General features: G+C 43.6%; 1 protein-coding gene across 1 annotated transcript in view; it reads left to right on the top strand.

The window, feature by feature from the left end:
• Positions 1-14,794, top strand: part of NOD1 (nucleotide binding oligomerization domain containing 1) — a 153,925-nt gene that overhangs the window by 81,149 nt on the left and 57,982 nt on the right. The window contains 8 exon segments of the mRNA XM_030206217.1: positions 1,854-2,062; positions 2,064-2,406; positions 2,409-3,209; positions 3,212-3,505; positions 3,508-3,614; positions 3,616-3,659; positions 5,748-5,832; positions 12,398-12,480. Coding sequence (XP_030062077.1) covers positions 1,854-2,062; positions 2,064-2,406; positions 2,409-3,209; positions 3,212-3,505; positions 3,508-3,614; positions 3,616-3,659; positions 5,748-5,832; positions 12,398-12,480 — 1,966 coding nt within the window.

Consider the following 14,794-nt stretch of genomic DNA (forward strand, 5'->3'; position numbering starts at 1 on the left):
GATGTCCAGCAATTCTCTCTTCCCTCTCCCCTCCCATGATGTCCAGCAATTCTCCTCTCTCCCCTGCCCTCCCCTCTCCCATGTCCAGCGATTCTTCCCCCAGCCCATCCTCCTCCACTGCCTGCCAGCGAAACGATTAAAAGGCTGCCAGCGTCGGACTCAGCAGCTTCCCTCTGCAAGTCCCGCCTATGCGGAAACAGGAAGTTGAAACAACGTAGGCAGGACTCGCAGAGGGAAGCTCTGACGCAGCACTGATGCTAACCACATATAGGCAGCCAAACATGATGGAGTCTTGGTTATAACCATATATCAACTCCAAATATTGCTGACAGTATTCAACTTACTGGTCAAGATGTCTTCCCCTCCTCCTTCAGCTGCTCAGTACCCTCTTGTGAGGGGGCTTATAGAACACTGCCCTCACTCTTAAGAATAGTCCCTCAGACAGCCTGAGCCACCTTAAGAACACTAGTCCCGCCCTGGGAGGAAGTGAGCAAGGAAGGGTGGTTGGAACCAGGACGTATAAAAGACAGGGCCAGACTGAGGTTAAGGAGGCCCAGGGAAGGAAGAATCGAAGCCCCAGCATACGCCACTATAAAAGACATTTAATGATTGTGACCTGGCTGAAGTAAGCCACTTTTGTTTCCTGTTTGAGACTTGGGAGCCTTGCCCTGAGATGTGGCTGTAGCCAGACCCTAGAACTCTGAGAAGAAACGAGAAGGATTTACAAGCTGTGTTTGGGGCATGGCATCCCCACCAGCCATAGACTGTGTTTTGGGCCTGCTAGCCAGAGGCCTGCTTAAGACTTTGCTTGAACTACAGATGCATTTTTCCTTGTGTTCCTGGCCCTGTGGCTCAACAGGCCTCAGGAGTCAATTAAATAAACAATTGTTTTCATTTATATCCATTTGTGCAACTATGTTATTTCAGAGGCCCACCCTCAACCCTCGCTTGGGGTGTCACACCTCACTTGCAGCATGTGACCGTAAAATAATCTATAACATTGGAGTTGCTGAATTTTCAACAGTATTTTGCCATTTGCAGGACACAGACTGTAGAAATTTGTTCAGCATTGGCCTTGGTTCCCGCAATGCTGGAGTTGCTGAATCTTCACCAGTCTTTTGTCATGTGCAGATGCATTGTGATATTGTTGTGATGAGTGTGGAAATTTGTCCTGTCAACAATTGACTTTCTTACTTTAATACCTAATTTTGGAATTGTACACCGCTTTGGTCTGTTATCAAATTAAGCAGTATGTCAAAATGAATAAACATAAACAATGAATAATCATTAGTTAGATTTGCATGCACTGCCTCCATTGCATGCAAATCTAACTCATGAATATTCATTGCAGATATCCTGAAAACCTGACTGGTTGACGTTCCCCCCAGATAGGTTTGGAAATCAATGTCTTAAAGTTTGACCTGTATGTCCTATATAGATAGCTGGGAGATGATGGCATATATTGGAGGAGGAGTAAGTGAATGAGCCCTAGAAATTGTAGTTGATGTTGGCTCCTCTGACAGTTTTGCCTGGATAAATATGGGAACTACGTTGACATCTGGATTTCTGACAGGTGTCATCATTGAACAGTTTGTGGTTGCTGGTGAGTGAGGTTAGGGGGTGTCGGTACACCAGTGTAATATATGCCATCTTTTGCCAGCTGTGCCCTCTGTTGTCTATATAAGACAAACAGGTCAATCCCTAAGAAAAAGAATAAATGGATACAAATCACTAAATTGATTAATCTATAAGGAGCCAACTACCTCTGTCACAGACTAAAGTAGTTACCTCTTTAAATGTGGTAATGTGGAGCAGTTTGGCATATTTAATTGTGTCTTGATTTCTGCCATTAGTCAGCCAGTACATCCAGAAGCTCAGACATGAGGTGGGAAGAGACTCAAAGTTCATTATTTCTTATGTCCAAAAGGAGGAGATGTTACTTCAGGACACTTACACTAACACTGTTATGGAACTTGTCAATGAAGCCAATGAAAGTCTAGGTACTGTGAACTCTCTAACAGCTTTGTTTGATGAGACTGGAGTCATCAATGATGACGAGAAACAAAGTGTTTGTCTGTGGTGATGCAGGAGTTGGAAAATCTATGTTAATACAAAAGATGCAAAACCTATGGGCCACGGAAGAATTCTTTCAAGATGTGAAATTTTTGTTTCCGTTCAGGTGTAGGACATTCAGCTGTTTTAAAAAGCATGAAAGTATTTGTTTGAAAGATCTCCTATTCACATTCAATTGTTACCCAGACCAGGACCCAGAGGAGGTATTTCGGTTCATTCTCCAGTTTCCTCACACAGTCCTCTTCACATTCGATGGTTTTGATGAGATCCAGTCTGACTTTGATCAGAACAGCATTCCAGAAGTCTCCTCGCCATTTGGCTTTACTCACCCCTTGGGCTGCTTGTTCACCTTCTCAGTGGGAAGCTACTTCAGGGGTCAAGAAAGGTCTTGACGGCAAGGACAGGGACTGAAGTCTCACGAAAGGTCATCAGGAAGAAAGTGCAGCTTAAGGGATTCTCCCCTGGAAACTTGCAGAAATACACTAGGATGTTTTTCAAGGACCAAACTTCTCAGAAATTTATGTTTAACCACTTGAATGCCAACCCCAGTCTCTGCAGTTTATGCTCTGTCCCGTTGTTTTGCTGGATCATATTTAAATCCTTTGAACATTTCCACTTCACATATGACAGCGAGCAGCTTCCAAATTGTTCTGTTACATTAACTGACATCTTTTTACTCATCACTGAAGTCTTCTTGAACCGATCTGTGAAAACAAACTTGATAAAAAAGGGCACTAGGAGCCAAACAGAGACATTTAAGTCCAGGAAAGAGACCTTGCTATCTTTAGGGAGAGTTGCACATCATGGTATAGAAAAGTCCCTGTATGTGTTCGTGCAGGATGAGATTAGCTCCCTGGGTGTGACTGAGAAGGATCTGCAGTTGGGGTTCCTGAGGACTAGTCAGGGGTACAGAACTAGAGCAGACCTGGACTCCACTTATGAGTTTTTCCATGTGACACTGCAGTCTTTCTTTGCAGCCCTTTTTCTCATCATCAGTGATTGCATCTCCACAGAAGAACTGCTTAAATTTTTCAGCATGTGCACTGATGGTGAGATAAGCCACCTCAACATCTTCTCTTTCCCATGCTTCAGACAGAATCGGGTAAGGGATAGAAGCCCTTTCCAAAACAATGAACATTGCAGTTTACTAACCTCTTCCTCTGTGGCCTGCTGTCAAAAACAAAGCAGAGACTCTTACAGCATTTGGTTTTACCACTTGTTATCAAGAAAAAAAGGAGGGCGCTTAGAGAGTATCTTACTAACAGTGTGAAATCTCACCTCAGAAGTCTCCCACGTGCCAAGTTTGGGCTTTATAAATGGATTCAAGCCAAGCCTCAGTTTGTTTGGATGCTGAGGTGCATATATGAAACTCAGAGTGAGAAGATGGGGAGGCTTGCTGCTAAAAGCCTTTGTGCTAACTACATCAAGCTAACCTTTGCAATGCCTGTTCTGCTGACTGCAGTGCCATGTCTTTTGTGGTGTATCATTTCCAGAAACAGCTTGCACTAGATCTGGACAACAATAATATCAATGAATTAGGCGGTGAAGGAACTTGTGCCGTGTTTTAGCAAGCTCATAGTGGTCAGGTGAGTAATTCTGTTCACTTATTTATGTACAAACTCTACAGTTAATGCTGGGCATGTTAACAGGAAGTACAGTTCGTGATGGTGATATTCCAATAGCAAGGAAGCCTTCTGTAGACTAACCTATGATCTGTTTCTCAGAGTTACCCACCTAATTATTTTAGTAAAGACTAAAGAGTATAGACATTTAATGCATTTTTTGTGGAGGGAGAGGGTTGAGGGCAACAGTTTTTTCCTGATCTTTGGATTCCCAGCTCAGTTGGACTTAACCTCTACTGGTACTGTAGCACCATGAACTTTTATTTGCAGCCATGTGGAGAGTGGTATTCCCATTTATTTTTCTCCATTCTAATTTTGCATCAGCTATAGCTCACAAATTGCAACTCTCTGTAGGCCCTGGTGTGCATGCACCCTGACTCAAGCCACTAGGTTTTACCTTTGTTCAGTAGCTAAGACTCATCCACAGCAGCTTCTGCTATCCTGAGAAGCTATCATTGAATTTGTTATTTGAACAAGGCAGTACTGCCACTGAGCCTTATGGATACTTCTAGGATACTTCTCCACATTTGAGTTTGTAGCCATGTAAAACCTGTCCCACCCCTGCTCATTGCCATTTAGGACAAGGGATGAGAGCCCAAAACGTAGGCACCATCTGCCTCCAATCACAGGCATCAGAGGTTTTTCTCTATTTAGTCATACCTTTCTTCAATCTGTAACCATATTGACACTGTCCTTGCTGGTATGGCCACAGATCAAAGTTCCCTTTGAAATCTATGTGCATCCTGAATCACACCTATAGGTCTCACCATTGTGCATTGATGGAAAATTCTCCCCTCTCCTGCTACAAAGTTTTGTAAATGCATCTACAACATTTCCTTCCATGGTGGCCCGAAGAGTAGATGTTAGACAGTGCCATAATGGGATCTTTGTAGTCACTGCATTTTCAGGATTCCTTGGGCTTCAAGATACTTGACACTGTGGACCACACCAGGCATTCAGGAGTACACAAGTATGGGCCTAGATTTGGTCACAGAAGGGCAGCAGGGACTGGGTAAATGGCAGTCGAGATAATGGAAGGAAAATGCCAGGATGTAGTAGATGGAGCCAGACCCTAGAACTCTGAGAAGAACCGAGAAGGATTTACAGGCTGTATTTTGGGCCTGCCAGCCAGAGGCCTGCTTAAGACTATGCTTGAACTACAGAGACATTTTTCCTTGTATTCCTGGCCCTGTGACTCAACAGGTCTCAGGATTCAATTATATCCCTTTGTGCAGCTGTGTTATTTCACAGGCCATCCCTCAACCCTGGCTTGGGGTGTCACACCTCACTTGCAGCATGTGACAGTAAAATAATCTATAGCACTGGAGGCCCTTACAAAGCGTGCTTTGCTACTGAGGTGAAGACCAGGAATGAAATCCTTGTTTCCCCATACAGAAGTAGCATACCAAGGGGTGGGGGCGGTCCGCCCCGTGGTGCACGCCGCTGGGGGGGGTGCCGTTCGCCGGTTCAGCGTCATTCGTTTCCATGCTCCCTTTGCCCCGGAACAGGAAATAACCTGTTCCGGGGCAGAGGGAGCATGGAAACGAACGACGCCGACCGGCGTGCGGCAACCCCCCCCCCCTGCGGCGTGCACCTGGGGGGGGGGGTTCTTTCACCGGGGTGGGGAGGGGTGTCCCTTCACCGGGGGGGGGGGGGGGCGCTGCACCCGGGGGGGGTGGGACGCATCGGCCTTCCGCCCCGGGTGTCAGCGCCCCTCGGAACGCCACTGCCATACAGCAGAATATTGCCATTGAGCCAGTCTGCAATTTCCATCCTGTTTGCAGCTTTCCAGTTCTCACTGAAGTAGACATGCGCCAATATGCATTAAGCCCACTAATTCAGTTTTATCTTTCCCTCACCACTAGTATTGATATTGTGTACTCAGTTGTCTGTCTGTGTCATGGTTAAGTTTCTTGCTCTAGTGTTGAAAGTTAGGGTTTAAGGGTCTATGGTAAAGTATTGAAAGATCAGGAGATAGAAAATAAAAATTAGCAAGTCAAGTTAAGAATATTGTATACACTGAGTAATCTGTGTTTTGTTCTTTTATTCTAGGCTTAGTGTTAATCAGATCACAGACAATGGAGTAAAAGTACTGTCTGAGGAACTAAAAAAATATAAAATTATAACCCTTTCTGGGGTACGTAGAAACTTTCATTATGCATAGTAATAAACATATTGTTTGTCTATTTTAATAAAAACCAGATATATCATAAAGCAGACACAGTAATGAAATTTGAGACTCAAGGCAACCTTTTGCATTTCACCAGAAAGTTTTAGTTTCTTCTTTCGGTGATATGATATATTTTATTCCACATGCATCTTTTTTCACATTCTCTAGCATGTTACAAATACTTTACTCAGTTCAGTCCTGTTGCTGGTTTTTCTAGCATACAATTTTTTATAGCATATTCGCTAATGCAAATTTTGTGCCTTTCCATTTTGCCTTTATTCTTATTCTCATTTTAGAAGCCAAGATTTGCAGTGGGTCTATTCAGCAACAGGTTTAGAAAGTGTGAAAGTATTATTTTTAAATGCCTTCAGTCTGCTGAAACATAGTAAATGATATCCGGCAAGGACTGAAAAGGACTATCCAGTCTGCCTAGCAAGATGTTAAGGGTTTAAGTGCCAAACAATCACTGACTACTGAGAGCTTTGTCCAGGGATTAGCTGATTCACTCATGAATGCAAAAATCAGAACAAAAAGTAGCATCAGAGGGGCAGGGAACCGGTGGAACTGACAGTTGCGCAACTGCTGTGTTCACCCCCTTGCTGCCTGCACCCAAGGCAGACCGCCCCCACCGTCCTGCCCTTGGTAGAGGTACAAGGGTATTGGGTGCTCTAGAACATAAGAGTTACCATATTGGGACAGGCTGAAGGTCTAAGCCCAGCAACCTGTTTCAAAGTGGCCAATCCAGGTCACAAGTACGGTACCTGGCAAGATCCCAGAGGTACGAAAGAGTTGGATAAAACACAGTCCAGCACAGTGTGGTAAAAGTCACTCTTATTCAAATAAGCTCGACATGGCTATGTTTTGCCTTGTGCCTGCATCAGGGGCATAAACAATGAGCCTGTAGCCTTATTCAGTTTCCAAGTAGTAAGATTATATCTGACAGATAATCAATAGAAATAAACAAAATAAAACATGGAAAAGAAAATAAGATGATACCTTTTTTATTGGACATAACTTAATACATTTCTTGATTAGCTTTTGAAGCAAATGTTGGTAGATGACAGTATATATAAGTGAAACATCAAAGCATTTCAGTGACAGTCTAACAGGATGGGGGTGGATAGGTGAGAGACAGGAAGAGTGAGGTGGATGAGGGACAGGGAGATATGCATGGAGATAGGAGGGTGACAAAGCAGTACAATTTTATGGTTTATAATGGGCTAGAAAACCCAGATCTTTGTTAAGTCCTGTCTGGTGGGTGTCAAAATAGTTAATCATTCTGACTTCAAAGGTCTTATGTTCCTGTATTGTTTTAAAGTTCCCTTTCAGGATTCGTACCATGAAATCACTGGTATAGTGTTCTGGTTTTGTAAAGTACTGTCCCACAGAGGTGACATCCTTATTGGTACTAGCATTTTTCATATGGTGTCTATGTAAATTAAATCTCTTCTTTAGCATCTGACTTGTTTCTCAAATGTAGCAGCCTTCGTTGCATTTTTACACTGAATGATATATACCACATTGGAAGATGTGAAAGATTCCTTAATGTTGAATATTTTTCCTTTGTGAATGACCGTGGGGTCCTGTGAAATGCTTTGGCATAGTTTGCAGCTGGATATATTGCAAGGATGTGTGCCATTCTCTTCTTTTTGAGTCTGTGTTGGGAGCTTACTTCTAATTAGCTTGTGTTTTAAGTTGGGTGGCTGTCGGAAGGCCAGCACTGGTGTGGGAAACACTGCTGCTGCCAGTGACCCCTTAAAGCAGAGATTCCCAAAAAACACATTTGAGGTTATGACCTAAGTGAACTCTCCATATTTGCATCATTATTCTGCACCTTCAAGTGTTTGCCCAACTTACCCAAGGACACTCGCTACTGATCTACAGAAACAAGTGAGTTCACTTTAGCTAAACCAAGAAGTAGCAGAAATTTTGGGTTTTGTGATTTCCATTGCCATACAAGTTCAAGGCATTTACAGGCTGGATAATCAGAATCATCTAACAGGCAAACTCAACAGGGTTCTGAAATACTCTCCAGATCATCAAACCATACAGGACATTTTTCAAAATCGGTAGGCCTACTTGCCAGCAGTAATAATGCACAGTGGTGTACCCATTTTGCCTAACAAGGGAGGCTCTAGAAGCCTGGAGGTTGTATCAGCCATTTAGGGATTGGAGCCAGCATTAGCAAGAGTGACTGGGGATCACTCCTTCCCAGACTATCCACTATACCACCAGAAGAATGGAAGGCTTAGGCAGAGAGCCTATGGGTGGGTCCGGAAGGGGGGCTCCTTCTGGGGCAGGGAGGGACTGGGGGCTGCTCCAAATTTTCAGGTGCATTTTCATATTCAATTAGAATCTAGCTCTAAGAGTATAGGCATTTTTGAACAGTACCTATTTGTCGCCTTGGGCATACAACCTCAAATTTGACTTCTCATTGGAAACAGGCTAGCTTTCCAGCAGTCATACAAATCTGTTTAAATGGAATAGGTTTTCAATTTGGTATTTCATTAATGGTCAGAATTCATTTCAGTCCAGCAAATACCATGCTTAGATACCTATATCGTCTTTATCCTCTGCAGCTACAGATGTTCTCTATCAGAGAACATCTCAATGCACTCTCAGGTTATCATGTTTTGTTTTATTTATTTATTTATTATTTTTTTTCCTTGCATTTGTACCCTGCGCTTTCCCACTCATAGCAGGTTCAATGCGGCTTACATATTATATACAGGTACTTATTTGTACCTGAGGCAATGGAGGGTTAAGTGACTTGCCCAGAGTCACAAGGAGCTGCCTGTGCCTGCAGTGGGAATCGAACCCAGTTCCCCAGGACCAAAGTCACCACTCTAGCCACTCCCACTTTTGATATACCAGCTCTCAGAACATGGTCATCAAAACAGTTTACAATTGCAGGTCTACCCCAAACTTTTAATGGAACCTAACAAAAAAACCCATAACATAAATACAAGAAAAATAATTGTCCTTTCAACAATAGAAGGTATGGAGACTTAAGTGCATTAACCTGAGAACCTAAAAAGCTAATGTAAAATAATGTGTTTTTAAGTTCTTCTTGAATTTTTGAAGATTAGTCTCTAACCGAAGATCAGCTGGGAGGGAGTTCCATAGGCCAAATAAAAAAATGCAGCCTCACATATAGAATCTAATCTTGCTCTAGATAATGAAGGTACAACTAAGTGGTTTTGATTTTGAGATCTTAATGACCATAAGGGACAGTATGGGATAGCAGCCAGAGTTCTGGCTTCTCCAGTTACATAAAGACTTCTTCATGTGAAATCACCAATACAGAAGACTACTGTGCAGTAGGACCTGAATGTTATCCTTACATCTCTCATGAAACCTATCTCTCACTTATTGGTGGTATATCAAAATAAACCTGACCTTAATCTCATCTGTCAGGAATTTAATTTGCATAGCACTCCATCAGCTGGAAGAATCAGTGAGTTACCTATGAACCTTTCGCTCAGTTTCATCATAATAAAGTCATACTATATTTGCAAATGGACTTTCACTTATTTTAAGGAAACAAAATCCATAAAAGTCTACCCAGCTGCTTATCTCCATCCCCGACAGACTTGGCATTCCTGTGGCAAAGCAGAAAAATAAATAAAAATAACGATATATTTTTTCACTAGCTTTCAAAGGCCAGAACCTTCTTCCTCAGGTCAGGACTGTCCAATATAAAATGTATCATCTAATTTCTTTTTTTTTGTGTGTGTGTGTGTGTTTTTATTTCTGTCTATTAATCTTTAAAGTTAATAACACAGCAACCACACAACTTTTATTCATGTGGCAAAGCAGACACTATTCCTCTATCCAGTTCTATAATGAAGAAACTAGTGTCCCTCTAATCAGTAAATTCAAGACTCATTAAATCAAAACCACTGGCATTACTATAGCTCAAAGTGGGACATCCTGCGGCCTGCCATTGAATTTCATGCGATCCCTGAGACCATGGGAAGTATACACAGTAAACGTCATTAACCAGAGTTTTGGTGATTTTAAATAAGGTAGTTTACAAATATTTTTATAATAGCTACTCTAGCAGTTTGTTTTTAATCATTTTTAATTACATTTTTATTTATTTATCACAGAAGGTCTATAGAGATCTGTGCAATTCTGGTCCAACATTATATAATATTGCGGCCCTCTAGGGGTAGTACTGAGATTCATGTGGCCCTCTAGTGGTAGTATTGACATTCATGCGACCCTCTTTGTATAAAGGTTGCCCACCCCTACTATAGCTCTTTTGAAATCTCTTTCACTAGAAAGAATATACAAGGCAGCTACTTGGTCCCTGGGACAGTGCTAGACTTGATGGGGCCCAGGGCAGATGCTAAGGAGGGGGCCCCAAAGCTTGCTTGCAGATTGTCCCTCTTTCAACTTCAGGCAGGTTTGGGACCCCCAGTGACATGGGATCCCAGGGCAATTGCCCTGTTTGCCCACCCCTAATGCCGGCCCTGCTTGGTCTTTGTTTCATACCTTCACCACCATACCGTTTACATCGGTCTGCAATCAGACAGTGCATTTGGTCGAGTATACTGATTAACCTGTCCTTGTGAACTGTTCAACTCTCATTTAGACAACTAAAGGGTCCTCTCCTCGTTACTGGACATACTGGGGGCAATTCTACAACTAGGTGCCTTTCATTAAGGTAACCTGAGAATGTGTGGTAGGAACCTATTCTATAAAGGCACCTGAGCACCCAGGTTCTGTTACAGAACACTAGCATAATCCAGTATTGGCCCAGCTAACATTTACGTGCCTGCAATTGCATCAGTCATAGAGCTGGCATAACTGTGAGCACCTAAATGTGGTAGAGTGTAACTTAAATTATTTTGTAGATTGTGTGCGTAACTAGGAGTCCAGCAATGTCCTTTCAATATGTATGCCCCCTTGCTTTTACACGCTATTTAAGTTGTGTACTGTTACAGAATAGTGCTTAGGTGCCCTTCTGGCATTTTTGCAGGTAAGTGTACACTTCTACGCATAGGTTGCTAGTATTCTATACATCTATATATGCAAAGGGCGTGTAAATGCAAGTAATATGGACTAGTTCTGAACATGAGAGTCACCCAGTTGTGGTGCATGATTAATCCTGCTGTCTATAGAGAATACTTGTTACATGTAAGCAGTGCATTTTTCTAGCAAAAAAAGGTGTCGGTACTCAAAAGCTAGGCCACCCTTCAGGGGTGGGATAATCACTGAGGGACCCACCCCACAATAGCCAGACCCCTGCAACCAGTCACAGAATTTATGACAAGGCAGAATTGGTGTGTAGAGCCTGAGCTCTTTCATTAAAACATGGGGTCCATGGGTCAATATTAGCAGACAATGGAAAAGGTGCCGGTACTCAGTACCCCCAAGTACCCCCTTAAAAAAAGCCCTGCATGTAAGCATCTTTGCTTTCTCTACCCACAAGCAGGATGTAATCAGGCAAACAATTAGAGGATGATCTGCCCATGTCAGCTCCAATCTCAAAAGTTGTGGCAACCATTTTGACTGCAGAGCTGGCATGGGCAGGAGTGACGGGATCACTCCTTCCCCGAAGTGATCACAAGACCACCAGGGCTTCTAAATATAGGCCCAGGGTAGGCCTTTGGTTAGTCAGAGGGCAGAGTTTATGGTGGCCCAAGAGGACCCACTGTCTGCTGGGGTGGCGGGGTGGCAGTGGTCTCGGTTTTGAATGAATCCGACTGGCAAATCTCATCCGCAGATTTGGTTTCAGTCACCCTCTATACCAGTGGCATACCTGGGGTGGGAGCCTCAGGTGCTAGCCCTCCCCCCTGCTGTTAGCTGAGGCTCCCATCAAAATTGTAGCACTGAATGTGTGGTTGGTGGGGATGCTCAAGTCCCGCCAGCCAATGAGATTCACTGCCGGATCCCGGGGCCATGCTGTCTGAGCAGCAGGGAGTCGGCAGGGTGCTCCAGCTGCCAATACTGGCACTTCTGTACATGCTTAGCTCATGCAGTTGAACTGCGTATGCACGGAAATGCTTGCATAGGAGGCTGGAGCAATCTGTTGGCTTCATTGTTCCTCAGGCAGCTCAGCCCTGGGCTCCAGCAGAGAATGTCTTTGGCTGGTGGGGCTTGAGAATTTTCCCCTCCCCCACAGCAAAAGGTATGATTGGGAGGGTGTCAATAGGGGTGGGGGGACAGAGGAAATGCTTGGGCACCCCCAGTCCACTCCTAGCCCCCCCCCCCCCCCCCCCAGCCTCTGCTCTACACACAATCTCTTCTGATTTGTCTGACAGCTGTATTACTCCTAGAGTTATGGAACTAACTGAGAAAACTAAGAAGATGAGGGCCACACGTGCTCAGGACTTTGCATTAGTTCTGTGCTCTGGGAGTGATGTTGACACCCAGTTGTGTGCTTCATTGATCTGCTGTCTACAGAGAACACCTACTTGTATCCCTCCTCATTCTCCAAGGGCTTCCCCTGAGTTACTTTGCATTGCTGACTTTGTTTTACTTGTTGAATAAAGACATTTACAAGTTGGTGGTTTCTCATTAGCTTGTACAAAACCAAATTACAGATGTTGGAGCCAAATATGTTGCAAGTGTCATTGAAGAATGCTCTAGCCTGACATATGTTAAGTAAGTAAATACGTTACTTCTTTTTTTTTCTCTATACTCATTGCTATGGTAGCAGAACATTAAATCAATGCAGTCTGTTCTACTATTTGGTTTTATTATTGTTTATAGTTTACTTATTGGTTTTATGCTGTACTCTATTCTCAATAATCAAAAACAGCGAAGATGACGCAAAAAAAAAATGAAAAAAACGCCCAAAAAGAAAAACAAAGTACATACAAGGAAGAAAAATTAGTAAAAAACAAAAATATAAACAAAATATAGAAGTCAAAAAAAGAAAATCAAAAAAAGACGACACAAGCAAAATGAAAAAAACTAAATAAATTTATTAGGGTGATATGACTCGACACAGCTGTGTTTCGGCCCAACTGGCCTGCGTCAGGAGTCTGTTACACCATATATGTATTATCTGGTAATGTCAATCCTTGGAGGGTATTCAATTAAACGCACTTTTATTCAGTAACACTCTACCTTTAAAAAGGCTGTGTGCACGGTTTGACCAAAATCGCTGTGGAAAACTCTGGTGCAGGAAATGTGTGTATAGCTAATTGAAAAAAAACTTCAAAGCTGCTTGGCGTTCGTTGTTTGAAGTACTCTATTCTCAGCAATTTTAGAAAGACGGATAAAATAGCATGAATAAACATGTTAGCAAAGCTAGTTTTAAGGCCATAATTAAATATTTGCAATATATCAGGCAGTACCATTTGGACTACAGAAATAAATCCTTCCAGTTGAGAGGGTTCAAAGAATACAAAATGCTTCCCAGCATATGAGACCAAACATTTATAGGCAAATGTAAGATAAAAAAAACAGCTGGGGCTTCAAGGCCAAAAAAGCCTTCCACCTCTGCTGAGAGGAACGAGCCACTTTGGGGAATAGCTGGATTGTTTGACCATAAAAGGTGCTTCTTTATATTGAAAATATGTTTTCATAACCAATTTTTTTTCCATTTAAAATATAAATGAGATCAGAAGGGTTGCTCTGTTACGAAAAGAATCTTGAGATGCTTCTAAAAAAGGGCAACCTTCCGCAACCTGATACAATCAATGGTACTAAGCCACCCGTAACAGATCATAAAACAGATTCGCGAGATAGGCCAGTCCAGACTCCAGGGCCAGGAGATCCCCAAGGAGGTCATCTGTGTAAGATCCGCAGACGGATGCCTGGAGACTTAACGCTGCCACCTCAAATGCAAGTTTGAGGGATGCCTGCAACTTATGGTCATAGGGATCCTTAAGTTTCCTCCTCCCTTCTACCGGTAATGTGAAGTTTTTTGTTACTGGGAAGCCGCAAGGGCTCCAAATCCACCACTGGCAGGGCATAAAGATATGCCATCACCGCGCTACCCTCAATCCCGCATCTGGCGTATCCCATTGCGCCGAGATGAGAATCTTCATAGCTACATAGATGTGAAAAGATTTTGCAGGAGTCTTTGTCCCTGACATGGTAGAGAGGGCAGGTGGCAGACCAGTCGCAGCATCAGGTGAGGAAATATTCAACACATCGAGCGCACTGATAATCAGAGTGGGAAGTTCCTCTTTTTAACAAACGGGCTGCCGTGGGATCATCTCCCTCTTCGGGAGGTCTCCCTCTTCCAAGAACTCTGCATACCCTTGAAAAGGGGTCTTCAGGTACAAGGGGGTTGTCTGTATCTGACGCCGTTGAGGCGTCATCAAAATCTAAGGCCTCACACCTGGGCCGCTTCACCAGAAGCGGTGGAGGTGAGGAAAAGGACCATAGGGGAGGGGGGGCATTCTGTGCCCTGGAACCCTCTGACCTCTTTAATAAAAATGCTTTGTGCATAAGAAGCACAAATTCTGGGAAGAAAGGGGCTTCATGGCTGCCTGATTGTTGCCCCAATCAGGATCCAACCCCCCACAATACTGAACAGGCTGCGCCAATCCCACTGCCACGTGTGGTGCCGAGAGCAGCAGAGTCGAAAAATAGCGCCCGCTGGTGGGTGCTTCAAAATCGGGCACCAAGTCTTGGTCCTCTGTGCTGCTAGATAACCCTGGGCTCCCTGAAATCACTGGCCCCGACTCAGGTGCGCCATGCCACGCATAGACATCGCATCTGCCACCCGCCACTGTCCGGCTCCCCCAAAAGAAGCCCAAACACTGGGATCCCAACCCTTGGGTTGGGCTAGGAGCCAGATCAATCCAGAGCTGCACTGTTATGACCCTCCACCTGCTTAATAGAGAGAATACTGAAGAGAAGCTGGCAGCACATGATCACATATAGCTATCTCTGAAGTTCTCTCTCTATCTCCATCTGCTGGTAGAGGGACATAACCCACAAGTCTCTGGATTGATCTGTG

The sequence above is a fragment of the Microcaecilia unicolor genome, chromosome 1, assembly GCF_901765095.1.
Source record: "Microcaecilia unicolor chromosome 1, aMicUni1.1, whole genome shotgun sequence".
NCBI classification, from domain to species: Eukaryota; Metazoa; Chordata; class Amphibia; order Gymnophiona; family Siphonopidae; genus Microcaecilia; species Microcaecilia unicolor.